Below are 27,313 nucleotides of genomic sequence, written 5' to 3' on the forward strand. Positions count from 1 at the left end.
ATAGTGTTCTGCTGTCTGAGAATACTAATTTATTTCTCCATTCCCCTATTGATGGACATTTGGATTTAGCTTTTGGGGAACGTGACTAGTGCTGCCAGAGTCTCGTACATGTCTCCTGGGACACATGAGCACGAGTGGCTCCAGGGTATAAACCTGATCCTAAAATTCTTCGTTGATTGCCCAGAGGCAAAGGCCTACTTTTTCTTCACCTCAGGGTTCTGAGCCCAACATTTTCCTCTCCATTAATCTCTTGTTTCTTACACATTAGTTAGGATTCACGATGTGGGCCACAAAAATCCCAACTCAGGTGAGATTAAGCCAAAAAATGGGGGGAGAGGGGAGGAACGTATTAGAATGAATGATTGAACAGTCAGGAGGGTAACTGATTTAAACTTGGACTTGACACTGTTGACACAGCTCTGGACCTGGCCTCTGTCTTCCCTCCATCCTTGGACAGGCTCTTCCCTCCTCATGGCCAGATGGTGGCACTCACTTCAGCCTCAGGTCTGCCCAAGTTCAAGTCCAGTGGGAGAAAGTGCCCATCTCTGTAGTCCTAAAAAAGTCTCTCAGTGTCTCTCTGGCTCCTCACCTACTTGTCTCTAAGCCAGTCTCTGTGGGCTGCTCTGAGGGCCAGGCCCAGTCACATACCCACCCTGGAGTGTGGGTGGCCGGTCAGAGCCCTCAGGTCCTGGGCTGAGAATGGAGGAGAGGGGTGGGAAATGGGTACCATTCCTGAAAGAAGGATAATGACCACAAGATGAATGCCAAGTGTCCTGAGCTTGTCGTGTGACCTTGGTCAAGTTCCATCACATCCTCAGGTGTTACTTTCTTTATCTGGGGGTGAGAGTGATGAGCTAAAGGTCTGAGATCTGGTCGGGCCTCTGGACTCTGCCTGCATGGGCTCTGGCCGCCTTGTCATTCTCCTCCTTGCTATTCTTGTGTCTTTTTAAAACAGTTGGTGGGGCGTTGTAGCAACTCTTGCAACTCTTTTGATCTCAGGGTCAGGAGTTCAAGCCTCATGTTGGGTGTGGAGCCTATTTAAAAAAAATAAACAAACAAAACCACAGCTGGGCCCAACCTCCTCAGAACTTTGTATATTGGCATTTGTTGCACCCGTCTTCCAGAACATTTCCCTAGTTTAAGGGTCAAAAATGCCAGACTGTGGTTCTGAGTACATTCCTCTGGTGGACAACATGATTTTGGAGGTAGCTCACCATGGGATGACTTCTCAACCCAAGCCCACCACCACAAAAGCCAGAAGTCTTTCTAAAGCACGTCGCCATGCTCACCACCCCCATTATTTTAGGCTACAAACTCCTTCAGCATCTTCTGTTGAACTTTAACCCCCTTGATGTCCCTGAATCTGATCTGTCATAGAGTTTGGTCATCTCCTTTCTCTAGAATGTCCCTCAGACCCTCTCTGTGGTTCTCCCTGCTTGCTCACATTGACAAAGCTGGCAGCCATATTGTGACCTGCCCCGTGGACAGGCCCAGTGATAGGAAACCAGAGGTGGCCTCGAGCCAACAGCCCACAGGGACCTGAGTCCTGCGAGTGGCCACGTGTCTTAGCTTGGAAGCAGACTCTTCCCTGGCTGGGCCTTGAGCTGATCGCCGTGGATGGCGCAGCCAACACTGTGTCTGCAGAGGGTTAGCTACATCCTACCTGGATTCCCAGCCCACAGACACAGAACGAGCTCCAGGAAATGGTTATGGAGAAATGGAGACAGCAGGACTCCTTATCTTGTTTTTGAACTATAAGGAAATGAGTCTAAGATTTCCCCATTCAGGAGGATGGGGCATTTTTTCTTCTTCTCATAGATACTGTATTAGTCAGGTTTATTCAGAGAAACAGAACCAACAGGAGGATGGGGCATTTTTTCTTCTTCTCATAGATACTGTATTAGTCAGGTTTATTCAGAGAAACAGAACCAACGGGAGATATATATATATATGACAAAGAGAGGGAGAAAAACAGAGAGAGGAGGAGGGGGGAGGGGGGGAGGGGGAGAGAGATAATTATTTACTCTGAGGAATTGCCTCATATAATTGGGCCTCATAAAGCATTTGGGAGTCCAAAATCTGCAGGGAAGGCTGGTAGGCTGGAGACTCAGGGAAGAGTTTCAAGGCGTCCACTGAAGGTCTCCAGCCTACAGCCTTCCCTGCAGATTCTTGGATCCCAAATGCTCTTACTGAGGCCCCAATTATATGAGGCCCAATTCCATGTTGTGGAGAATAATCAGTTTTACTCAAACTCCATCAATTTAGAGGTGCCTGGGTGGCTCAGTGGGTTAAAGCCTCTGCCTTCGGCCCGGGTCATGGTCCCAGGGTCCTGGGATCGAGCCCCACATCGGGCTCTCTGCTCAGCAGGGAGCCTGCTTCCCGCCCCCCTCTCTGCCTGCCTCTTTGCCTACTTGTGATCTCTGTCTGTCAAATAAATAAATAAAATATTTAAAAAAAAAAAAAAGTCAGGGCGCCTGGGTGGCTCAGTGGGTTAAGACCACTGCCTTCGGCTCAGGTCATGATCCCAGCGTCCTGGGATCGAGTCCCGCATCGGGCTCTCTGCTCATCAGGGAGCCTGCTTCCTCCCTTCTCTCTCTGCCTGCCTCTCTGCCTACTTGTGATCTGTCTGTCGGATAAATAAATAAAATCTTTAAAAAAAAAAAAAAAGTCTCTGCCTTCGGCTCAGGTCATGATCCCAAGGTCCTGGGATGGAGCCCCGCATCGGGCTCTCTGCTCAGCAGAGAGCCTGCTTCCTCCTCTCTCTGTCTCTGCCTGCCTCTCTGCCTACTTGTGAACTCTGTCAAATAAATAAATTAAAAAAAAAAAAACTCCACCAATTTAAATGTTAATCTCATCCAAAACCCACCTTCGCAGAAACATCTAGAACACTGACCAAATATCTGGGCATTGTGACCCAGCCAAGTTGACAGAATTAACCATCAGAGATACCCCCTATTAGGTTAAGTGAATGCCCTTCTATTCTTAATTTAGTAAGAACTTTTCATCAATCTTGAGTTTATATTGAATTTTATCAATTTTTAAAATACTTTCTTTTATATTATTATTCTCATTTGTTCTATGCATTGTTAAAAAGAATATGACAGGAACATGAACTATCTCTCAGTTCACTCTTTGGTGTTCCCACTGCCACCACCTGTGCTGGGCAGAGAGCAGATTGCCAGCACAGGCCCAGGGGCAGTGATGAGGCAGCTTATAGGGCCTTCCTGTCCCTGAGTAAAGCTCTGGACCTGGCCCAGGAAGGGCCCACAGGCTGAAGCAAGAGCCTTGCACAATTGATTTGGAGTCCGTGGGTGCCTGAGTTGCAGTCTTCACTCAGGTCAGAATGGGCTGATGAGACCTCAGGCAGTCAGAGAACCTGGGGTAACAGCAACTCATCATGGGGTAGGAAGGGAGGGGACAGGGGGAGACAGACACGCTCATATGCCCACATGCACCCTCATGCACCAGGTGTGGCCTTGAGCCTCAGCCCAGCCTACTCTGGGGCTGCATGGAACTCCTCGGCCCTCTCTCTGGCTTTAGGGAAAGTTCCTGAAATAGAACAAATCTCTTATTATCATTTTTTTCCTACTTGTGCTCCTCTCACTCCCCAGAACATAGGTGTCCTGCATTACACAAGCTGCAAAGTTGAGGGACAGTCCTCCCCACTGCCCAGTCTGCCCAGGCCTTCTGACCCCACCTGCCAGGGAGCTCACCAAACTGCCGCCTGAGGGAACAGCCACTATGCCATGGAGTCCTAGCTTCAGACTAACAGACACAAGTTCAGGGTCCCAGGACAACCCTCATTTCCGGCCAGCTAGCTGACAATTCCAGGGTCCCTGGGACCTCAGGTTGGATAATTGGCTAGAATGACTCACAGAACTCAGGAAAGCTCTGGACTTAGGATTAATGTTTATTTAGTGAAAGAACACAGACTGAAACCAGCCAGAGGAAGAGATGCACACGACAGAGTCCAGGAGGGATTTAAATAAACATGGAGCTCCCAGTCATTCCCTCCCCGCAGAGTCAAGGGCGGTGTGGCCCCCATCCAGCCACAGTGTGTGACGGTACCCACAGAACATCCCCCTGGCCCTTTGATGTTCCGAGTTCTTACTGGGGCTCAATCACATCCTGCCCACGTGGCTGACCTTTGGTCTTCAATCCCTCTGGGATGTCAGGCTCATGGCTTTAGTTCCAGTTCCTCTGGAGGTGGGAATGTATACCAACTGTTTCAGAGTTCCCATCACAAATCACACTGTGAGGCTGTCCAGCAGCCAGAACCCCAGGCAAACAAAGACACTCCTATCACCCTCTCAGTAGCCGAGAGCCAAGGCCAGACCTCTCTTTAGATAAGGCTAATTCTTCCTTGTACAGTAGGGCATGCTACAAAGTAAGGACCCAAAGATGCAGTGTGGCATAGCAGTTAGAAGCCTAGCTAGGTTTATTTTATTTTATTTTATTAGATTCTATTCATTCATTTGAGAAAGAGACAGAGAGGATGAGCAGGAGGAAGGGTAGAGGGAGGGAGGCACAGGGGAAGCAGTCTCCCCACTGAGCTGGTAGCCCGACCCTAGGACCCCAAGTAACCCCAGGACCCCACGCAGGGCTTGATCCCGGGAACCCGAGATCATGACCTAAGCTTAAAGTCAGACGCTTAAGTGACTGAGTCACCCACATGCTCCAAGCCTGGCTTGATTTTCAAGTTTCCAATTCCAGTGCTGGCTTTGCCACTTTTGAGCTTAGTGACGAGCAAACTGCTTAACCCTTGTTCATGCCTCCTAACAAAGTTGGAAGGCTCACAATTCCTGATTTCAAAATTGATTACAAACTACAGTAATCAACACAGTGTGGTATAGCGTAAGGATAGACAAACAGATCAAGAAATAAGTCCAGATATACACCCTCACATCCACAGGTGACTGATTTTCAGGGAACCCTCCCTGAAGACCAATCAATGGGGGAAAGAATAGCCTTTTCAACAAGTGGTGCTGGGATAGCTGGATACCCATATGCCAAAGAAAGAAGTTGAACCCCTATCTCACACCGTATACAAGAGTGAACTCAAAATGGATCAAAGACCTAAATGTAATGGCTAAAGCCATAAAACTATTAGAAGAAAACAGGTGTAAACCTTCATAACCATGGGTTAGACTATGGTTTTTAAAATACAATACCAAAAGCACAAGCAGCAAAAAATATATATATATAAATGGCACCATCAAAGTAAGAAAGCTTCTGTGCTCCAGGAAAGCGAAAAGGTAACCCACAGATTAGGAGAAAAACTCCGAATCACACATTGGGTCAGGGATTTGTATGTAGAAAATATACAGAACTCTTAATAAGAAAAAGACACTTAATCCAATGAAAATGGGCAAAAGATCTGAATAAACATTTCTCTAAAGAAGATCTACAAAAGGCCTAGAGTATACAAAAAGGTCCCTAAGATCATAAGTCATTAGGGAAATGTTGATAAGATACCACTTTACACCCACTCCGATGATTGAAATCAAAAGACAGACAACAGGTGGGGGCTAAGAGGTGGAGAAATTGGCACCCTGGTATAAGGCCAATAGGAATAGAAAAATGGGGCAGCAGCTTTGGAAAATGGGGTGGCAGGCCCTCAAGAGGTGAAGCAGAGAATTACATTATAATCCAGCAAATGTATTCCTAGGTAGACATGCAGAAGAATGAAAAACACTTTCCACATACGGACTTGTACATGACTGTTCATAGAACCATTATTTGGAATGACCAAAAAGTGGAAACAACCCAAGGGTCCATTACCCAGTGACCATCAGGTAAGTGTGGGACTTTTATTCAGCCACAGAAAGGGATGAGGCACTGACACCCTCTACCACATGGAAGACCCTTGAGCATATCCCACCAAGTAAAGGACGCCAGACACAAAAGGCCACATACTGTATGATTCCATAAATAGGAAATGCCCACAAGAAGCAAGTCTATAGAAACAGAAAGTAGATTAGTGGTTGCCTAAGGCTGGGGAGGGAGGGTTGAGGTTGACAGCTAAGAGGTGAAGGGTTTCTTTTTGGGGTGACAAAAATCTTCTCAAAATGACTGTGGGAAGGTTTGCCCAACTCTGTGAATATGTAGTAAAAGCCATCGAGTCATACTTTCTAGAAGGATGAATCATGTTTGTGTGGACTATAGGTCACTATAGTTGCTTAAAGATAGTATCAAAGAAGGGTGAGAAAGGGGAGGAGGGGACAAAGAAGAGGTTCTCAGGACACAGTGTGATTCCTGATGCTTGGAGCCACCTCTCAGTCAGGCCCTGACCTGCCTACCCCTGGTCTGACACTGGCAGCTTGTACCCCAAATCTGTTCTATTTGGCATGAGAGTCATTGCATGGGAACATGTTTCTAGTCAGACCAGCTATGCTGCACACTGGTCTGGTGAGTTTACTTCCAGCTCCTCTCAAGCCAGCAATGAAAGTGAGGAAGAACTTGGGGTTCTGTGTAGCCCTTCTGGGCCGTGAGAACTGCTGCAGAGGCAGCCCAGGGGTGGACAGCCCAGAGAGGGCTGTGGCCCTACCCAGCAGTGCTTAGGTTAAACCCCCAGCCCCTGGAGGGTTGTCAGAGTGCTGGGGTCCCTGAGCCACCTCAATTCTGCACTGCTGGAGGCCTGACCCCCAGGGCCCGGTGCTTCATGGCAGTCCTCAAGGCCTGCAAAATGGCGCCCTGGCTGTTCTGTATGTTATAGTCACTAAGTTGCAGCAGGCGATCAAAGTCTTCCTCCTTGTAGGTCATGTTGAACAGGGAGTAGGACGAGGCGGTCCCAGTGAGATCCACCTGGCCTGCCGGGAGCTCTGCAGTGCTGCGCTGGACACCTGCCCAGGGGTGAGAGGGATTAAGACTAGGACCCAGAGGCCTCCAGAGCTGGGCAGGAGGACGCCTTGAGGCTGGGCAAAGCAGTGGGCTGCTCCTCATTGAAGGGACTCCTCGCTCTCCCCCCAGGCCTCTGTGTCCTTTGCCCAGAATCAGAAATGTGGAGAGTAGGGTACTATTTGGAGATATGAAGGGTTTGCTGCTCCCCACACTTCCTTGTGGCAATGCACTCCCACTCCTGAGGCAACACCATGGTATCTGTTTCACCTTCCGGGGCAAGGAGCAAACAGCTGGACCAGAGTCAGCCTAGTGAAGGGTTCTTAAAACTCATGATAGAAACAGGAGTCTGAAAACCAAAACGATTTCTGCTTTGTAAGAAGTAGTCTTTGTTGAAAGAGAGAGAGAGAGAAAATTCCAAGATGCGGGCTGAGCCTGTTAAGGGTAAAGCTAGAAGGTGTGGAATTAAAGCGGGAACCAGAAAGCCAGGAATAACACACAGAGGAAGTGAGGCTTCCCCACCTGAAAGGTCTGACCAGTTGGCAGGAGGCAAGGACTGGAAGGCATAGTGATGAGGTTTTATATTTCAGGGACCCCCAGAGTAGAGGCCCAGCTTCCTGAGAAGGAAGGGCTGGGGTGGGAGGGAGAAGCCAACTGAAATCTCAGGTAATGTCAAGATAATCTGAGAGCCTGGGGCGGGGGGGGGGGGCTCTCGGTCCTGGCTGCCTGGCCCTCCAATAATGTGGTGCCAAGCAGGGGTGGAGATGGCTGCAGATGGGGATGACGCAGGAAGGCCTCTGGAGGTCCGGATTCCCACACACCACCCCAGGAGAGCAGAGGAGCCCGGGTACAGCTGAGGTGGGCAGGAGTGTGTTTTGGGGGGAGCCTGGGGTTATGACACAGGACAGCAGCACAGTGACTTTGCCAGCAGAGAGCTCTGCAGGAACGTGGCATCCCCAACAGAGACCAGCACACTGCCGGGTCCAGAACTGGGTGGGACTAGCCTGATGACCCCTCTGCCCACCGGCCCCCACAGGAACACTGGGAAGCTCGCAGGCCATGCCTCCGAGGGTCTGGCCTGCCAGGCTTGGGAGGAAGGGAGAGGATGCCTTACCGGGGGCTGAGTGGTCCCTGAAGGAGGCATTGACCAGCGGGAAGTGCAGCAGGAGCGGGGCATCAGGGCAGGAGGGGTCTGAGAAGAGGTGGCACTCTGCTGGCTGGTGTTGGTCCTGAGGGCTGGGCTCCACCCGAGGGAATGGCAGTCCCCGGGCCCGGCAGTACGCCTCAGTCTGCTGCAGTGCCTGGTTGGGGGTAGGGGGTCCAGAGAGAACTGGCTACTTCCTGATCATCTCAGGTCAGTGCTCTAGAAAATGCTAGAGCTCCAGCCCAGCTGGACTGCTCCATGTTGGGACAACCTGGTCCTGGCCTGTGTGTGGTCCAGTTATGAAACCCAGTGTCTCCTCAGAGGGAGGTGAAGGATTCCAGTGGTCGGCCAATGTTGTTTGGTTAGTATCTTCAAGGGAGGCAGAGACCTAGCACTCTGCTCCCATCTGGGATTCTGCTGCTAGGTTATGCAACTCCACAGAGCCTTGAGGGCCTCAGTAAGGGACCCACTTCTGTACCAGAGCCCTATTCCTGCCCCCATCCCGCCCTACTCCTGAGTGCCCAGAGACACCCTGAGGGGATGGTTGTGGACAGGCCAGGATCTCCTCGCAGATTCTTCTTGGGTGGGTGCAGCGAGCTTCCTCCCTGTCCACCTGTCCTGGGAGCCCAGCGCCCCAGCACCTCCATAGCCCTTCCTAACCAAGAGCCCTGGCAGGAGTCTGAGTCAGAGCCTGTCACCCTTCCCTCCCCTTGGGGGCCCAGGAGGTCAGGGCCAGTGGCCCAGTGGCTTGCCCCTGGAGCATGGCCTGGCCACAGGGTGTCCGGAGTTCCCGTGGGGGCAACCAGAGGCACCTCAAAGGACGAGGGTAGGGAGTAGTCGAAGGAGAGAATGAGGTCGAGCCTGCGGCCTGGCCGGAACATGGAGGGACAGCTGGTGTTGAGGAAGTAGCCGGCATCTACCAGGCAGAGCTGGGGCTCCTGAGGGGTCAGCTGGCTAGCGGTGGAGTCTAGCGGGCAGTCTGATGGGGGAGGCAGTTGACAGTCAGTCCCTCGGCCACACATCTACCCTTCACACTGCAATTCCCTCCATGTCCCCTTCTGTCCTCTGGCGTCACTCTTTATAAGGACACGCCACCCCAGCCCTTCCCAAGACCTTCTGCAGACCGACCCCAGAAGGGTATGCCATGACTCACCCACCCCCAAGTCCTCTGCCAGTCCTAACCACGGTCCCTGTCCCACCCCCACCTCCCCGGGAGCCCAAGCTTATTCCCTAGGGAGACATGGCGGGCGCCCTTACCTGCCCAGGTGGAGAAGTCTTTGTGGCTACAGTAGTTCCGGTGCAGCTGGAGGCCCCGGAGGAAGTTGCAGCTGTGCTGGTGGAGAGGCCTGCCCGTCAGCAAGCCCTTAAATGCCTTGGCCAGTGCCGTCCCGGGTTGAAGCCATGAGGCCTCCAGCCACGAGGAGGTCTTCAAGGAGGCAGGAGACTCCTCTGGGCTCAGAGAAACAGACGTAGGCCAGGTGAAAGGCCTGGAAATGCCTGGGCCTGCTTCCCCTCGGAGAGTGCCCCTCCCCCAAGCATCTGAAGAGGAAGCGGCCTCAGCCCAGGCTCCCCTTCCTGCCTCGCTTCTTACCCAGGTTCCTGATCTTGTCCTTGAGGTGCTGCCTCCGGGTGTCCTCAGAGCTGAGGAGGTCATACCAGACATCCAGCAAGTTCAGGGACAAAATATTGCTCCAGATACCTGAAGGCCAAACCCCTGACAAAAGTCAGCCTCAGGCCTCAGCACTTGGCCTCCCATCACACAGAGGGAGGGGATGGAAAATGGAAGGCAGGTGGGCTGCTCTCACAGCCCCACCCCAGTGTCCCACCACCCCCTCCGCCGGGGGCTTTGCCAGACCTGAGCACAGGAATCATGCCCAGTCAGGGAGGCCTGGCTCAGGACCGGCTACAATCTTCAGAGTAACCACCACTCACCTTCCAGAAAGCAGATCCGGGACTCAGGGAGCTTCTTCATCAGCTGCCCCATGAAGAACTCCGAGCCAAAGAGTTCGCTGGGGACAAAGGCTCCATACTTCAGGAACCCAACCTCATAGGGGGAAAACTCCACCCACTCTATGGGAACAGGAGTGAGAGGCAGGAATGAGAGGCAAGCGGGGTGGGGAGTGCCCCAGCTCTGACAGGGGCCAAAGATGCTGCCCCCAGCTGGCCCCAGCCGGCCCCAGCCTTCTCCCTGCCTGGCTGACTCCTGGACTGACCACCCCCCCACCAGCACCTTGACCACATCCTCACCCCCAACCCCCCACCAGGTCCATGAGCTCTGCTGCCTGGCTCATCAGCCCATCAGAACCGCCTCTCTTCCCAGAAGGCTGAGCAATCTGTGTAAGAGTTCCCTGTCTGAATTCTCTGAAGACCCATGTACAGGGTGGTATGCGTGTGTGTGTGTGTGTGTGTGTGTGTGTGTGTGTGTGTGTTGGAGGGTTACGTGGGCAGGGCTAAAGATTGTACCCTTGAAGTCGAAGGTCTCCAGATTGTTCTCTTTTACATTGAGGCTCAAGTAGAGGGGCAGAGGGTTCTGGCCCTGCTCCAGTGCTGCTCTCTGTTCCGACAGCTTCTGGTCCATCACCTGGGGTGGGAGGCATGAGGGCCTAGGTGTGGTTGGGAGCACCCTAGAGGCAGCAACTCCACCAGGACTGCGTGGAGTTGGGGGGGGGGGTTGAGGGTGAGGAGGCAGCTCTCCATTGGACTTTGGATGGCATAGGTGGGTGTACCCATCCAGTTCTCACTCCCACTCCCATATTCTGACCAAATGCAGGGGTTGCCATGTAAGGCTAAGGAGGTTGTGCACTGCGTATCTAAAGAGAATGCCATTCACAAGGACTATGGTGTCAGGAGTGACACCTCTGCTCCTGTGGTCTGTGGCCCCATCTTTATGGGTTGAAAGGTGGAGGGGATGGGGACCCTGATGCACAGACCATCCATACACACACACACACACACACACACACACACACACACACACACTGCTTTCCAGAAAGGACACAGGGATTCCCTTTTACAGTATACACTATAAGCTCCATCAGGGGATAGGCTGCCCCTTCTAGATTTACATGAATGCAGTCCAAGTCTCAGCCCCTCCAAAATGCTTTCCAGGCATCCTTGTCTCTCCCTTACCTGCCCCCTCTTTCCTGCTTTGCACAGTATGAAGTTGTACCCCATTGTTTATTCTTGCCTCTGTTTCCACTTTTCTCTTCAATAAAATACCCAGTTCTGCCTTGATGGCAGGGACTATGGTTTGCCTTTTGGGACAGTCTTCCAGAGTTCTAGGGGCAGAGAAAGGTCTTGTTCCATCCCGGACCAGAGATGCCAATAGGGTTCATGTCCAGCAACAGCAAGGTTAATGGTGGTGGCTGCCTGAAGCCGCCCTTGGGAGAGAGCCTGCCCCAGGCTGTGGCTGCTTCTGACAGAGGGAGACACGTAGCACAGACCCACAGGCCCTCTCTCGGAGCTCTCCGAACTGGAAGGCACCTCACTCAGCAGCTAGACCTCGGAGGTTCCTAAACTGCCTGATCTGCCCTTATCAACTGATTTACCTAGAGAATGTGCTAAATAGATGACTAGGTTACTTCTGAGAATCAGCAGAAGCCACTGAGGAATGTTTCTTCAATCTCCCCAGATGATTCTGATATTAGCCAAGTGTGTGTCCCAGGATTCTAGCCCCACCTTCCCAATGAGGAGTCCCCCTCCCACACCCATGGCAAGACCCCACATTCCCCAGTGTATGTCTTCCTCCCGCAGCCCTCTGTCACTGATGGGTCCTCTTCCTGCTCCCCCTCCCCAAGTTCTTCAGGAGTACTCTGTGGGACCTGAATTACAGGGAAACCATAGGAAAAAATCCCCTAATGCAGCTCAAGCCCCTGGTGCTCTGTACCATAGCGACAAGTCAGACCTGCAGGTGTGAGTGTGTCTGGGTACTGAAGAGGGAGGGAGCTTGATTAATAACTGTGATTTCCCTTCTCAAAGTCTTCTGATTTGGGAATCCTGTTTGCCTGCTCTTCTGACGTGTAAGACGAGGGGAAATGTGTCCTTTTACTCCAGAGGCACCATTTCTGACCTGGGGGAAAAGGGTCAGCTTACCCCCTCCATCTACTGAAATAGACGAAATACTGAAATACAGTATTACTGAAATAATACTGTATTCTTTTTCCTTTTAATAGCTCACCAGCAGCGGCAGGTGCTCCAGGCCCCACCCCCCATCTCCCCACCCCCGTTTCCAAATGAGTGTTCCCAGCCCTGCAGGTCACCGCTCTGATGACTCAAGTGTCCCCCGAAGATGTGGGAGCTGGGTGTGGTGTTGGCGATGTGTTGACATGATCTAGGTACTGTATGGGCAGGGGGGACTAAAGCCAAAACCTTTTTGGCCAGAATTGAAGAAAAACATGTAAGACCTTAATTCAGGAAAACACAAGAGAAAAAGGGGTACCAGGGTCTTGGGATCAAATCCCACATCAGGCTACCTGCTCAGCCAGGAGTCTGCTTCTCCCTCTCCCTCTGCTCTCCCTGCTTGTGACTTCTCTCTCTCTCACTGTGTCAAATAAATAAATAAAATCTTAAAAAAAAAAAAAAAGACAAGAGAAAAACTATGAGTTTCGTCTTAAGGAATGGTGAGCAACTTCTAAGCAGTTCAGGGCTTGCCGGCAAAAGATAAAAGGGAAAATGTTTGAAAGACATGGTTTGAGAAGCACTGATTATAACTGGTATATTTTACAAGCATGTTTTTGTTTTGTTTTATTTTGTTTTCAAAGCCTGAAGCAGTATTCTAGAAGCATGTGGGCTAATAAAACTCTGTGTGAAGTTCAGGGTATACTATTTCTGTAATAATAATATTAACGAAATTGTGGTTTCTTATGGAGTTATATTTTCTGACATTTAAAATGACTTTTGGAGCTGTATATTGCATAAAATGGAGATAATAAATGCTTTTACCCAAAAACTTAGATTTGAAATACACACTAAATTTATCTGATTAAAGAATTATTTTAAAAAGCATACAATGGAGGCACCTGGGTGGCTCAGTGGGTTAAAGTCTCTGCGTTCAGCTCAGGTCATGATCCTAGGGTCCTGGTATCAAGCCCCGCATCAGGCTCTCTGCTCAGCAGGGAGCCTGCTTCCCTTCCTCTCTCTGTGCCTGCCTCTCTGCCTACTTGTGATCTCTGTCTGTCAAATAAATAAATAAAATCTTTTTTTAAAAAAAGCATACAATGAATGTTAGCTTTAAGATATAAAACATGATTAAAAAAAAAGAATATTTGAAAAGCTTCAACATTGAGACAAAATTTTTTAAACCACATGGGTGCTCATGCCACAAGATTTTTTTCTTGTGAACAAAAAACACCCCAAACCTTGTCTTTTAAAAAATGATGATGAACCTTGTGCCTTGTGCCTTAAACCTTGTTAAGTCATTACTGGAGGATCAAATGGTAATTAAATGAAAGTCTTCTTTATAGCCTCAGATCAAACTGCATTTTTTAGCACCTCATAAAGTAAACTGTTAAAACAAGCTTCTCCCAACTCTACAGTAATTAACTGCCACCATCAGGCAGAAAAGTCATTAATAATTCACAACTGAATTAGAAGAAGTTCACAACTAAACGTGAACTTTAAAAGCAGATCTGAAGAATACATAGGCTATATTAATAAAATAATATTTCAAGTAGTTACATGGGTTTTAAAAATTAAATGCCACTTCAATAAAAATTCTTTTTATAAAAGATTTATTTATTTATTTATTTATTTATTTTAGAGAGTGTGCATGGGAGCAGGGGGAGGGGCAGAGAGCGAGCGAGATAAGCAGACACCTTGCTGAGTGGGGAGCCCCACATGGAGCTCCATCCCAGGACTCTGAGATCATGACCTGAGCTAAAACCAAGTATCTGATGCTTCACCAACTGAGAGATTCACCAATTGAGAAGCACCCAGGTGCCTCTCAACAAAGATGTTAACATCTCTCATGAAACATGACTAGCTGATTCTATTACATGTATAGAAGAGCAAAGGGCCAGAAGGAGCCAGGGTAATGCTGAGAAAAACCAAGGTGGTGAATGGGGGTAAATCTGTCCTATCAGATACCTGCATGCATTACAAACCCAGGGTCTCTAAACCAGTGCAGTGTTGGCCCATATTAGAGAATCAGCCCCATTAGAATGGAAGGGAGCTCAGGAAGAGTCCCATGAATATATGAAAGCTGACACAGGACACAAGTAGTGATGCAGATTTGCGGAGAAAAAAGAAATAAGCGGTTTAATATGTTTGCTATCCCTATGGAAAAAAAATAAAACTGGGTTCCTGTTCAATAATACCTTAAGATCTATTAAAGACTAAAGTCCTAATTGTGAAAAACAAATCTTTAAAACTTTTATAACAATATATAGGAGATTATAACTTTAGGAGAGGGAAAGATCTCTCTTGGGAGATTCTAAATGCACAAACCATAAATGAAAAGAATGATAGACCAGATTATATTAAAATAATGCATCAAAATCTAGTAGAACTGATAAAGGATTACTATCCAAAATCTATAAGGCATTCCACAAAATAATATTTAAGGTGAATTAATAGAAAAATGGAAAGGGATTGGAGTAGGTAATCCACAGAAGAGGAAGTCCCAATGACAACTATACATGAAAATATGATCAGTCTCACTAAAAATCAAGGAAATGGAAAGCTACAATAAAATTTTGTATAACACCCATAAGATGAACAAAAAATTAAAAGTCTGAAGAGCGTGTAGAGAAAAAAAAAACGGATACACTTATAGTGGAAGTGTGAATTAATGAAACCTTTTTTGGAGAACAATTGGCAATAGGCAGGAAAGCTGAAGATGCATGTACCCAATGGGCTAAGAACCCCATCCCTGGGTATGTATCTTCGAGGTGCAGAGAACCTCTAACATCTGTGCACAAGGAGACTTGTTCAAAACTATTTCTGCAAGTAACACTATATTTTTCTTAAGGATGTACAAAAAAGGTATATACAATAAAATATATAATAGAGGTAAATAAAGTATGTTATGCAATTATGTGTTCTGTATTATATAATCCAATCATGTATACAGACTGAAGATATAAATGTGATGATAAACCCAAATTCAGGATGGTGGTTGCCACTGGGGGTGGGAGGGAAATGGGACTGGGGAAGCATCCACAGAGGGCTTCAAGTCTTTCTGTAACCTTCTATCTCTTGTTGCTGAGATTGGGCATATTCATTACATTATTCTTTATGCCTTGTGCATTTTCTTAGGTCTGAAGATTATTATAATATTTAATGATAAATATTGTTTATATAATAAATATTTTTAAACTAATTCATAAAAAATAAGAATGGTTGGTAACTTCCAGGGAACATTGCTCTTACCAGCAAGAATAAAAATTAAAGAAAAAAATCCAAAGCAATTCATTTTTGGTTAGTTTACATGATAATCTTTCTTGGTCAAACTTCTGATGCCCTAAGATAAGGAAGGTATGAATCATTCCTCTGCTAGTGTATTTGATAGTTTACTTTTTTATAACAAACGTTAAAGATACTTTTTTGTGTGTTTTAGTTGTTTCAAGTGCTTTAAAAGAAACATTCAGATAATTATATGTGGTAAAACAATAGTGGAAACAAAAGAACTGATTTCAGTAATTGTATCAGTTAATGTAAGATTAAGCAGTTGACTTACTAAACTTATCTTAAAGAAGCAATTTATAAAAAATGTTATCTGCTCAGTTTGGTCTTCATGGTGTTATAATAAATAGTAAAGAAATATAATAGCTGGGGTCCCTGGGTGACTCCAATGGTTAAGCCTCTGCCTTAAGCTCAGGTCATGATCCCAGGCTCCCTGCTAAGGGGGGAGCTGGCTTCTCCCTCTCCCCACTGCTTGTACTCTCACTTGCTATCTCTCAAGTAAATAAAATAAAATCTTAAAAAATACATATCATAGCTAATAATGTTAACTCTATGCCAAAGCACCATTGAGTGTTCACAAAAAGCCTGTGAGATAAGTACTATTCTCACTCATCCCCACTGAATAGAGGCCAAAACTGAGGCACAGAGAGGTTAGTAACTTGCGAAAGAACACAAAACTAGTAAGGGGCACTGAGATTAAACCCAGACAATCCGGCTCCAGAGTCTGTGCTTTTAACACTACCATGAAGATACAGAAGAAGACATTCTATATTGCAGTATTCATAAAATAAAAATTATTCGAGCTATCTCACTGCCACATAAGCATAGTGAAAGTTCTGTTTGCTTAACGGACCTTAGCACTGACTCGTCCCTAAGCTCCTGAGAGATCCAGAAATCTCTGTTTTATGGCCATGAACTGAAAAATAGCCTGACTCAAAAAGGCAGGATCCCAAAGTACAGCAGGCACTCAGACACTATGGTCCCTGCGTCCTTTCCCCACAGATCCCAGCCTCCTTCACCCAGTAGGAAATGCGCATGCGCAGCAGCTAACTGCGGGGCTGCCCAAGGACCACAGGTGCACGCTGGTCGGGCCTTGCCAGCATCGGTGCCCTACCTGGTTGTGCAGCATGGACTCCAGCACGAGAGCCCACAGGTCCACAAAAGTCGTGGGGTAGCCTTGCTGCGCCCGCAGCTCCAGCTCCTGGTGGTAGCTCGCTAGGCGCTCTGGGGAGAAGACCTCCATCTTGCTCTTGACCAGGTGCTCCCTGGCATATTTGATGGGTCCTTCGAGGTCCTTCTGTGACCACTCAGGGTCCCCGTAGAGGTGGGCCATTGTCCTGGGAAAATAAAGGGACAGTATGACGGGAGGCGGAGGCCGTGGATTGGGTCACTGCACATCTCCTTCCCACCCTCCCACTTCTCCCAGGGTGATGCTCCTGCAGCCAAGGCCCTGCCCATCCGGAAAATGTGTCTCGGGGCTTTCTCTCAGATCAGCGCTGTCCAATTTAAACATAATGTGAGACACAGATATAATCTAAAATTTCCCAGTAACCACATTTTGAAAAAGCAAGAAGAGAGCAATAAAAATTAATTTTAATAGTATTATTTTAATTTGATATACCCCCAAATTCTCACTTCAACATGTAATCAATATAAAAAATTAACATAAATTTGTATTTTTTTTCAAACCAAGTCTTCAAAATTCTCTGTGTATTTTTATCTTTTTTTTTTTTTTTAAAGATTTATTTATTTATTTATTTGTCAGAGAGAGAGAGAGAGAGGAGCGAGAGTGAGCGCAAGCAGACAGAGTGGCAGGCAGAGGGAGAAGCAGGCTCCCTGCCGAGTTAGGAGCCCGATGTGGGACTCGATCCCAGGACGCTGGGATCATGACCTGAGCCGAAGGCAGCTGCTTAACCAACTGAGCCACCCAGGCGTCCCTGTGTATTTTTATCTTTATACCACATCTCAATCTGGACTAGCCACATTTCAAGTGGTTCATAACCACATGACTAGTGGCTACTGCATTGTACAGAACAGATCTAGACCCTACACCCATCTTCATGGGCCTGTCCTGAAGCCCTTGAAGACTGCTTGCCCACAGCTGTCATCTAAAATCCTCTTGAGTTTACCCTCCTTTTACTGCTTCAAGTCACATTTCAGTAAGACACAAAGGAACGAATGTCTAAAAGTGAGAAGTCCCACCTCATCATAGGCAGGGTGGGGTATATAGGGAGGCAATGTTGTCTTTAGGTAAGAGGTTAAGATAGTACCTCTTCATCCCAATTTCTCTATCTATACTATAGGCACAGTGAAAATTAAAAAACAAAACAAAACCCTACCATAGAGAGTGTTATGAGGATTTAAATGAGATAATCATGTTTAAAGAAAAAAGATCTACTGACTTGGAGGTCCTGATACATGTCAGATCAGGTGTTTTACTTGGGCTGCCCCAGGACAATCATACAGAGTAAGAACTACTATTACCCCGTTCTGGAGATGAGTCAACTGAAAATCAAGGGAAATCAGTTGCCCAGTAAGGGGTGTTACAGAGACTCAAACCCCAGCTCCTCCTGAATCAGCTGCCTTAGCCCTCTTCAGTAGCATGGAATGGGTGTCCTCCAACCCCTTCTCACGGGAGGACCTCTGTAATACCTACTTCCTCCCTTTTGAGAAAGCCACCTGGCACCCATCGGACTGCAGTGCTCACACCCACTTGACTTCCACACATAGAGGGGTTCCCCTGGTGTCTGCTCCATTCTCCTCTAGGACCCGACCATCTCTGCTCTTCCAGTCCCCAGGCCCCTCACCATGTAGAGCCCGAGATGCCGCTGAAGTAGGTGACACAGTCCAGGAGGCCCAGCTTCTGCAGGGCCAACAGGTGGCCGTAGAGAGCGGTCATGGCCCGGGCACCTCCTCCTGTGGCCATAACGCCCACAATGGGGACCTGGACTGACACAGACACAGGCCAGCTTAACCAGGACCAGGATGGAGGGAAGGGACCTCGGGGCCAGGGCCTGATGCAGTCAGACTTAGACGGAGCAGCCAGCCCCTCCCTCTCCCAGGAAGTGACAACTCTCGGCCTTGGATGGGGCCCGAAAGGGAGTGAGAACCCCACAGCTTACCCCCGCCACGCCGCCCACACACACTCAGCCACTCTCATCTCTGTTGACTGGAGTGTCTAGAGAGGGCGAGGATCAGGTACTTCCTTAAGGCCAGTCGAAGGTACTGCACCCACATTCCCCTGTACCCCCAAACCTCATCTTCCTGTAGGTCTCTGTCCAGCTGCAGGACCTGCTTGAGAGCCTTGGCCACCACTTGCTTCCTCCTGCTCAGAAAGGCTTTCTCCTCTGCACAAAGATCGAAGCCCAGGTGCACATCCAGCTCCTTAGGGCTGGGGCAGTAGAGGATCCGAAGGTCAGGGGGGCACTGCATAGCTCAGCCACTGGCTGGCCATGCCCAGGATAGCTGCCATATTACCTCCCTGCTCTCAACCCCAAGGGCCACCCATTCCACAGCACTCCCTGCCTCATGACCACCACACACCGTCCCCCCCCAGATATGAATGTCCCTTACCAGCCCTCAGCCTTGAGCTGCAGCCTCACTCCTGGGGTCTGAAATCAAAGTGAGAGACTGGATTAGAATATTCTCACCCCTGAGAGGTATGTGGGTATCCCCTGGGGGCCTGGGCTCCCCATCTTTATTCTCACTGGCACTTCCCATCCAGTTGAGGCCACTTACATTTGCAGTAGGAATGTGAAAGGTCACCTCCTTTCCTATGGCCAAGGACCTCAGGGGCACAGTGAGATGCCCAGCTGACTTGTCTGAACTCCAGCTGTTACTTGCAGAGCTCTGGAAGGAAATATTCATTCATTCAACCAATCCTTACTGAGTATCTAGACAGTGATCCAGATGGACACAGTCCCTCTCTAATAATATAATCACAATATTTACAGTTATTATAATTATACCACTTATAATGACTTTTAAAATACTTGCTGACATTTTTTGTTCTGAGTTGTGTATATGAATTGATAACAAAATAGGTAACGAACAGATGTTAGCAAATGTTATACAGGAGAAAAAGGAAAGGTAAAGGAAGTCCTAAGCAGTGTGATATGAAAAAATAACCAAATGTGTGGTGTGTGGGGTCTATTTAAGATGGGGAGTCAAGGAGGGCCCCTCTTGGCTGAGATCTAAAGGAGGAGGAAGTGGAGGAAGAAGAGGAGGAGGAGGAAGATCAGGCAGCCTTGGAAGCAGCCAGAGGAGAACCCCGAAGGCCCCTGGTGTGTTGGGAAAGCAAAAAGAGACATATAGGCTGGGGCATCATGAAAGAGGGAGAGCACAGAACAAAGTGAGGCAGCAGAGCTGGGCAAGGGCCAGGCCATGCAGGGCCTTGGAGGCACAGAGATGGGGTTTTCTTCTAAGAGCATCGAGGCAGATGCCACTGAAAGGTTCAAACAAAGTCTGACAAGGCAGGGCAGTCGCCGCGCCCTCTCCAGGCTCCTGGTGATTCTCCCTATCTGCCAAGGGCTTGGTGCCTCTCTGGGGGAGGCTGGCAAGGCCACAGGGGCCTGGCATTGGCCTAAGAGGGGCCCGCAGCAGCTGGAGCTGGCCCATGGCGGGGAGAGCTGCAAAGCCAGGACCCACCCTCAGACGCGCACTCAGCTTTCCCTCCTGGGCTGCCATGTAATGGAAGCGGAAGGCAGAGGCTGGACCCAGCACGGATGTCTGCGTGTCTTCATAGGACCCCTTCAGCACCAGCTCCAGCTCCAGCTTGTCCTGGTCTAGGCAGAGAGTGGGCAGACTAGCACGAGGGGAACAGGAGCCAGGAATCCGAGCAGGGACCCCAGGAAACTGGCAGTATTGCTTGGACATGGGCGAGACCTGGGAGTTTGGACCATGAGAGCCAGGATTCTGGAATGGGCCCTCCCCAGCCCGCTGGGCCCCACAGCCCTCATGGGACTCCCACTTCCTGCAACACATGCTCCCCCAGGTCACGGGGGGAGGAGCAAGAAGAAAGAGGGCCCGCACAGGTGTCCCCGCCACTCCATCTAGCACTGAGCAGGCCTCACCCATGACCGTGGTGGTGCTCCCAGCACAGTCCAGACCAACATCCAGGCAGGACAGCTCTCGGGCCTGGGGCAGATCACATCGTCGGCTGGGAGCTCAGCAGGGAAGGCTGAGGTCCCCTCAACCTCACCCCCTGAGCCTCACTGTCCCAAATCCACCACACACCAAACAGAAAGTGGGACCAGAGTGGGACCGGAAGCAGAACTGCCACCCCCCTCCTCTAATTCTGGAGTAGCCGGGGAGCCCCACCTTCACCCTGTGCACACCCCCAGCTTTCAAAGATCTGCTGAACTTGGGGGATCTCTGAAGGCCGCCCAACCCTCAGGCTCTGTTCTTTTCCTCTCCGTGTTTCTTTGCAGGCTCAGCCTGGAGAGTGCCTTCTCCCACGACTGCTCCCAAACAGTAGCACGCAAACCACTGGCCTACAGGATGATGGACCAATGTCCCAGCTGTCCTCCAGCTGACCAGCTTGCCAAAGGTGCCCACTGCATTCTCTGTCATGCCTATCACCTGACGCCCACAGCCCACCCAGCTCCTGACTGACTCTATCCCTCAGACTGGCTGAGTTTACCTGCCCACCACTGCTCTCCAGCCCCTGAGATAAAAAGCAGCTGCCACAGGTATGACGATTTTAACGTGTATTTGTAAAAGTAACACTAGCCCATCAAGCAGGTCCTTGTATGACCCTGAGGGTAGAGGCCTCCTTCCCTCGCATTAGGCCCTGCTGCCAGGTCACGCCTATGTTACAGGCTGGTGACCTTTGAGTGGAAAGCTTCTAGTCCATTGTTTACCACCTGTTCCTGCTGCTGTGAACTTGTTGTGAGCTTGCACTGTTTCAGAAGAGCTGATCAAGACCCTCCACTGTCTCAAGGTGGAGCTGACTGACCCCCGACTCTGTCCCAGAGACCCCAGGCTGGAAGTGCAGTGCTCTGGAAACTTCCTCTGGGCCTCTGCTATGCAGTGCTAACACCCCAGCTGGGCCTGGCTGGCCTGTCGCCCACCACCTTCTGAGGATAAGAGCTAGGAGTCCATCACAGGTAATGAAACCCTGTCAGGAGCACCTACAATTCGCCCGGACACTCCCTCAGCCATCCAGTCTTGGGCCCAAATCTCCCCCCAGCAGAGTCTTGGCCTCCCTCTCTCCATGTTCTCTTAAGGCCCTGGCCCTTCCCAGCCCCCAGCCCCTGACCACAGCCCCAGGGGAACCACCGAGCTGGGTGGCCCGGGGTGGTCTTACCACAGTGCCCTGTCTCTGCCTGTCCCTTTGGCACCTCCAACCTCAGTGTTGGCTCTGGGGCCCCTCCCTCAGCTCCCCCTCACAAGCCTGGGGAGGGTGGTTTACCACAAGGACATCGTTGGTGATGAGGTTTTCTGGAGAGTCTGACCTGGAAAAATCAAAATATCCAGAGCTCAGCCTGACAAATGCAAAAGGTCCCTGTACTGAGCTGCCCCTCACAGCACAGCCTCAAGCCCCCATGGGGCCTTCCTGGGTGATGCCGAGGGACCCTAAGTGCTGGATACCACGCAGGGGGAGGGAGGGGCTTCTGAAGATAGCCATGTGGGAGAGAGAGGGAGAGTGTGGACAAGGAAGCAGTGACCTTCCTCTACCTCATTGCTCTAAGAGGACCCCTCCCCTCCCACCCAGATTGGAAGGGGTGGGGGCAGGAGGGACCGAGAATCTGGGTCAAAGACATTTCCCTAAATTAAGCCTGGGTCCTGAGGCACTTCCTGGGCTGTGTGATTATTACTCACGTTTTTTCCAGCTTGAACTCCACGTCCAGCTCCTCCTGTCCCTGAAATCAATGATGAGCAAGTCATGAACATTTATACATCTTTAGAGGTGACACAGTTCTTTGACCATGCATTGTCTCATCTCGAGCAGTCGCTCAGGGAGGCGCGATACTACACTTCTTCCCACTTTACAGATGTGGGAATTGAGAATTGGGGCAAAGAGGGGCTGCCTACCCAAGTTAGCCACAGCTGATGAGTCTGCAGAGAACAGGCCTCTCTCCCTGGCAGGGCTGAAGGAGGACATGAGGAGAACAAGCCAAAAGAGGCTTAAGGATGCCCTAGTCCTCTTGAGGGGGACCTGACCCCAGAACCCCGCCCTCCCATTCTCCAGCCTTCCCTGGCTGGAGAAAGGAGCAGACTTTCGTAAAGCAGGCCTTGGGCACCACAGGCAAGCATGAGCAGGAGTGACGGAGTGCCCCCCCCCCCCCCCCCGCCAACCGCCCCAAGGGTTAGTTACGTGGGTTTTGATTGATATTAGGAAGTTCACCACCACCAGAAACCTCCCTCCCGTGACTAAAATCTCTGCAATGAGTGATTCAGTCTGTAACAGTTAAGCCTTCTCCTTTCCTACTACAATATAAATATCTCTGGGAGGGGCTTCTCTCTTTTGTGAACACATTCAACACAGCAGCATTCCAGCAGAAGGGAGAAGCTGGGGAACTTCCTCAGCCTGGAGGGCAGAGGGGCGGGGCTCAGAGGGGTGGGACTCCCCACTCACCTGGGGACGCAGGGAGAAGGTCTTCTGGAGCAGCTGGCCTGGGAGGACTTCTGAGACGTCATAGAGAACCTTGAAGCAGGCATCGTCCTCCGTGACTGAGTCCTCATCATAGACATTTAGCTCCAGAACATTCTAGGAACCCGAGAACAGCAACTTAGCACATTATTTACTCATTACTGTACTTCATACCTGTTGAGCCCTAACTTGATGCCCAGGGTCGGAAAAGATTATTATGCCTCCATACCTTGTACTTCAAAATAAAAATAATAGTAAAACTTAAAAGCATTAAAAGGAAATCCAGCAAAGTTCCTAATCTTCCCCTGCTAATTTTTGTTTTTATAAAAAATGAAATTCTTTCAGTGTTTCCCCACCACTGCACACTTCCCTCCTTTGCTGCCCCCAAGGCACCATATGTACCAGGCATTGTATTAGGAGTCTTCCATGCTTTATCTTATTTGACCTCAACAACCCCCTTAGGAAGGGATTCCTACTGCCTTTGTTCCACAGATGGGCTTAGGGAGGAGCAGCAACTTGCCAGAGATCAGGCTCTCGGCCACAGGCCACAGGGTGGGTCACACATTCTCTCCCACACAGCGCACCCGGCTGGGAACAAAGACTCTCCTCCTCCCTGGTGTCTCTGACTGAGCCCTGGAGGAAAAGTGTGCTCTGATAGGAGGATACAGCCTGTCCTTAGGTGGGTGGTCCTGGCCTTTACCTTGACCCGCCTCTGGATTAGGAAACTGAAGGTCTCATTCCATACAGGATGACTGGAGTTGGTGATTGTTTTGGTCTTGAACTTCGTTCCAGGGACGGTTGGCAGCTCTAGGGTCACATAGGGGTCTGCCTCACTCACTGCCAACGTTAAGAGAACAGAGTAAGAGAGAATTCCTTACACTCCTCTCCAGGGGCCTCACCATGGTTCCTACCATGACCTTGGCGGCCACTGCGGGCAGCCCAACCCAGCCCCCAAGTTCCCACCTGGGCCTTTCCCACAGGGCCTGGTCATCTCTACACCCTTGGAGCCTAGGAAATAGTTACTCACACAGGTCAGTCCAGCCCAGGTTCCGTGCCTCCAGGACCCTCACAGTGAGCATCCAGCAGGCAGAGGCTTCCCCCTAGCGGGAGAGAACAGACTGCTCAGTCCCTCCTGCTTGGTCCCCAACCCCACCCCTTTGTGCTGTTTCTCCTGACACACTCAATGATGCTGCCAGACATTCTGGAGCCAAACAGCTTTCGCCCACCATGTCCTTGGGGCCGTGGTCCTGGGCTGCAGCAGTAAGGGCTTGGGAGACCAACCGGGGGTGGAACATGTGGGACCCCTTCCCCTCCGGGGACAGAATTGCTTCTGAGCTTCTGTATGCACTCCAGGACAGGGGAAAGACAGAGGCAGCCCAGACTCCCCCTCATCCCCGAGGCCACAGCCTGTGTGGGCTACAAAGTGTCCCCCCCTGCTCCTTTCCAGCCGGTCACCATATCTAATTTGAGCATCGTTGCCCGTATCTCTCTCTGGTCACCAAGAGCCTCTCAACCTCAGAAAGCCCACTGTCCCCTAGCAGGGTATTTTTCCCAGGGTGAAGCCCCATTTCTCATCACCTCTAAAACCATCACTAACACAGAGCATCACAGGATAGGCTGTGACAATAGATACAATGATGGGTCATTACTCGAGGAGGTTGAGTGGAGTGGGCAAGGCAGGCTCCTAGACAGAATATCTGGATCTAAACCTTGGTCCTCTGCTTACTTGCTGTGTGACCCTGGACAAGTCACTAAGCCTCTTAGAGCCTCCATTTCCTCATAAATAGTGGGATTAATTAATAGAGGCTAAATGTGTTAATGTCTGCAGAATGCTTAGCAAAAAAGTAAGCAGTTTCTAGATAATTAGTATTTATTACTATTTATTAAGGGCTTGTTCTGTTTCTAGGTGCTGTACTAAGCAGATTATGTATTCCAAACTGATTTATCCTCTTGACTCTCCTAAAAAAGTACTCTCATTTCCTCCTATTTTACAGATGAGAGAACTGAGGCTTAGAAAGGTTGCCATAGGTCAGAGTTAGCAGGTAACCTAGGTAGGATTTAAGCCCAGGTCTTCAAGGCCAGAGCTCACACCTGTCATACTGTCCTATCTCCCCAGGACTTTGTTCCTTTGTAAAAGCACGCAACTTTCCCCGGCCGCCCTCTGGATATCCAAACAGTAGAATTTCATAGATTTGTCCTAGACCAATACAGATATTGAACTAACTAACTAATAGGATTCTCCTGAGGACATTGGGTCTTCCCCTCCCCTGTTGAAATGTCCTGCCTTAATTGATGACTGACCCTGAAACTTGTGAAGGGCTTCTCCAGCAGGGATTCCCCGCACCCCTCCCCAGCTCCCTGCCCCTTCCCATAGACTCCTGGGAGTCTTCCAGGTACTCCTGGGAGTACCTCCCTGCTGGGAGTCTCAGCCACTGTTTCTCCCTATGCAGGGACCCCAGGGCTTCCTCCAGCCTCCTCCCTTTGGAGAGGCTCAGTGCTGGCCCCTGCCCATCACTGGGGATGTGACCCAAGTGAATCTGATGCGGCTGGAGTTCCCCATACAGGGGTCCAACCATGGGATCTTCACCAGCAGAAGGAAAATGAGCAAGGTGCCTTTCCCCCTGCTGGCCCCCAGCAACCCACTGTGGTAGGGGAGGTTGCAGAGAGGAGGAGAGGACACTTCAGGCCCAGCCTCAGGCCCCGTATCTCCTGAGTCATGCTGAGCCGATGCTCCTGGGTCTTGCAGCAGGCAAGTCCCAGAGCAAGTCTGGATGCCTGGCCTGGCCTGCCGACCCAGCTCCTGCCGCCAGGACAGGCTCCAGGTCCCTGTTCCAGCAGGAACGAGACTGGGTGAGGCCACTGCTGAGGCTGCCCCGGGAGTCGACTTGAAGGCTGAGGGTTGAGAGTCTGATCTCGGGGATTCAACCAGTCCCAACAGCATCTGCTGGGGCTACGTGCTTTCCAGGCATGTGGGCAGACTCAAGCTCCCAGAGTCGCTGCACCTTGGGCTTCAGTTTTGCCCCTGGGCTGGGTCTAGAGCAGGCAGAGGAGAAGGATGCCCAAGCCTTCTCCAGGGAGATGAGGATGAACACAGGTACATCAGAAACCTCCAGGGCTGGGTTCTGGGGCTCCAGCTGCTGATGGGAGGAGCAGATGGAGCCTGAGCCGTCCGGCCCCTCCACCGCCCCACTCCTGCAGCCTTGGGGTCTTGCCAGACTGGCATCTGGGCATTTTCATCAGTGCCCACTTGTTTTGAGGGGGAGTCTTCTAGACCTCAGGCTGACAGGAGCTGGGGCAGGAGGTGTTGTCCTTCAGTGAAGGGGTCCCCTCTATGTTTCCCAGGATGGCCTGGTACCTGACTTGAGCCAGGCAAGTTTTCTCCAGGAGCACCTGTCTGGAGCTACTTGGCCGGATCTGACTCGGGCCTGGGTCTCAGGGCCAAGGCTCCAGAAGCCTGGCAAAGTCTGAGAATGAGGCAAATGCCTCAGGATGGTGAGCTTGGCACACTTAGCCTCTTTCATGGCCCCTGCCTGGGGCACCAGGGAAGACCCAAAGAGCCAGTCCCTCTGGCCCTGGTCCACAGCACAGGATGAGAAATCTGCCTGAGAGAAGCACATAGAAGGAGTGGGCTAGCAGTCTATAGATCTCTTTGGCCTGGTGGCAATCTTCTCTCTTGGCCCAGTGAGTAACTGGCAGTGGATGGGGACTTGGCCTGACAAAGCTCTGGGGACACACAGGGTGGTTTCTTGGCCCCTGCCAGTTCCAGGAGGCCCACTACCTGCAGTGGTGAACGATGGGCCTGGTGGGGTGTTCTCTTGTGACACGCAGCCACTGTGTTCTCTGAGGCGGTATGCAAGCTTTGGCAGGGAGGAGGGTGAGGACCTCTAAGGGGATTGCTGGCTGATCGCTCACAGTGGAGGGAGAAGGTTCTGGTCTCCCAGGCCCTCCCTTCTATGGATGCCGATCATCCATCCACCCCCTCCCCCATTCCCCATTCCCAAGCACAGACTCTCTTACCCTTTGCCTCCTACCCTTGACCCCTGCCTGGGCAGAGACCCCAGCCCTGGGAGCCAGGCCTTCCCCAGAGGCCAGAATCACCTTGGCTTTCACCGTGTCAGGCTTCTCAGAATGCACTCTGGCCCCAGGCCCTGCCCTGAGTGATACCCATGGGTTTGGCGACACTGTTACCTGGTGAGGATGGCCAGGGGGTCCCCTAGTTGTCAGTCTTTCCATACCAACCCTTCTGGCTCCACTCCAGGTCCAGCTCCTGCCAAGAGGCCAGCTCCCTGGACGGCTGTCAGCAACTATCCTAATGGGATGGGGCCTCGAATCTGCCC

At 50.4% G+C, this 27,313-nt stretch overlaps 1 protein-coding gene across 1 annotated transcript; it reads right to left on the bottom strand.

Moving 5' to 3' along the window:
- Positions 1–6,615: 6,615 nt before the first annotated feature.
- On the bottom strand, positions 6,616–27,209 carry PLA2G4D (phospholipase A2 group IVD; the record flags this gene model as incomplete). The annotated part of the gene is made up of 20 exons (XM_080809709.1): positions 6,616–6,842; positions 7,952–8,138; positions 8,794–8,960; positions 9,239–9,430; positions 9,573–9,680; positions 9,914–10,051; positions 10,445–10,562; positions 16,497–16,719; positions 18,190–18,326; positions 18,638–18,773; positions 18,956–18,993; positions 19,121–19,231; positions 20,030–20,166; positions 20,455–20,518; positions 21,795–21,837; positions 22,205–22,245; positions 22,962–23,093; positions 23,677–23,813; positions 24,004–24,076; positions 27,165–27,209. 20 exons carry the CDS (start codon positions 27,207–27,209, stop codon positions 6,616–6,618), a joined length of 2,454 nt encoding a protein of 817 aa, XP_080665835.1.
- Positions 27,210–27,313: the final 104 nt, after the last annotated feature.

Source organism: Martes martes (genome assembly GCF_963455335.1).
Source record: "Martes martes genome assembly, chromosome: 7".
Taxonomy (NCBI): Eukaryota; Metazoa; Chordata; class Mammalia; order Carnivora; family Mustelidae; genus Martes; species Martes martes.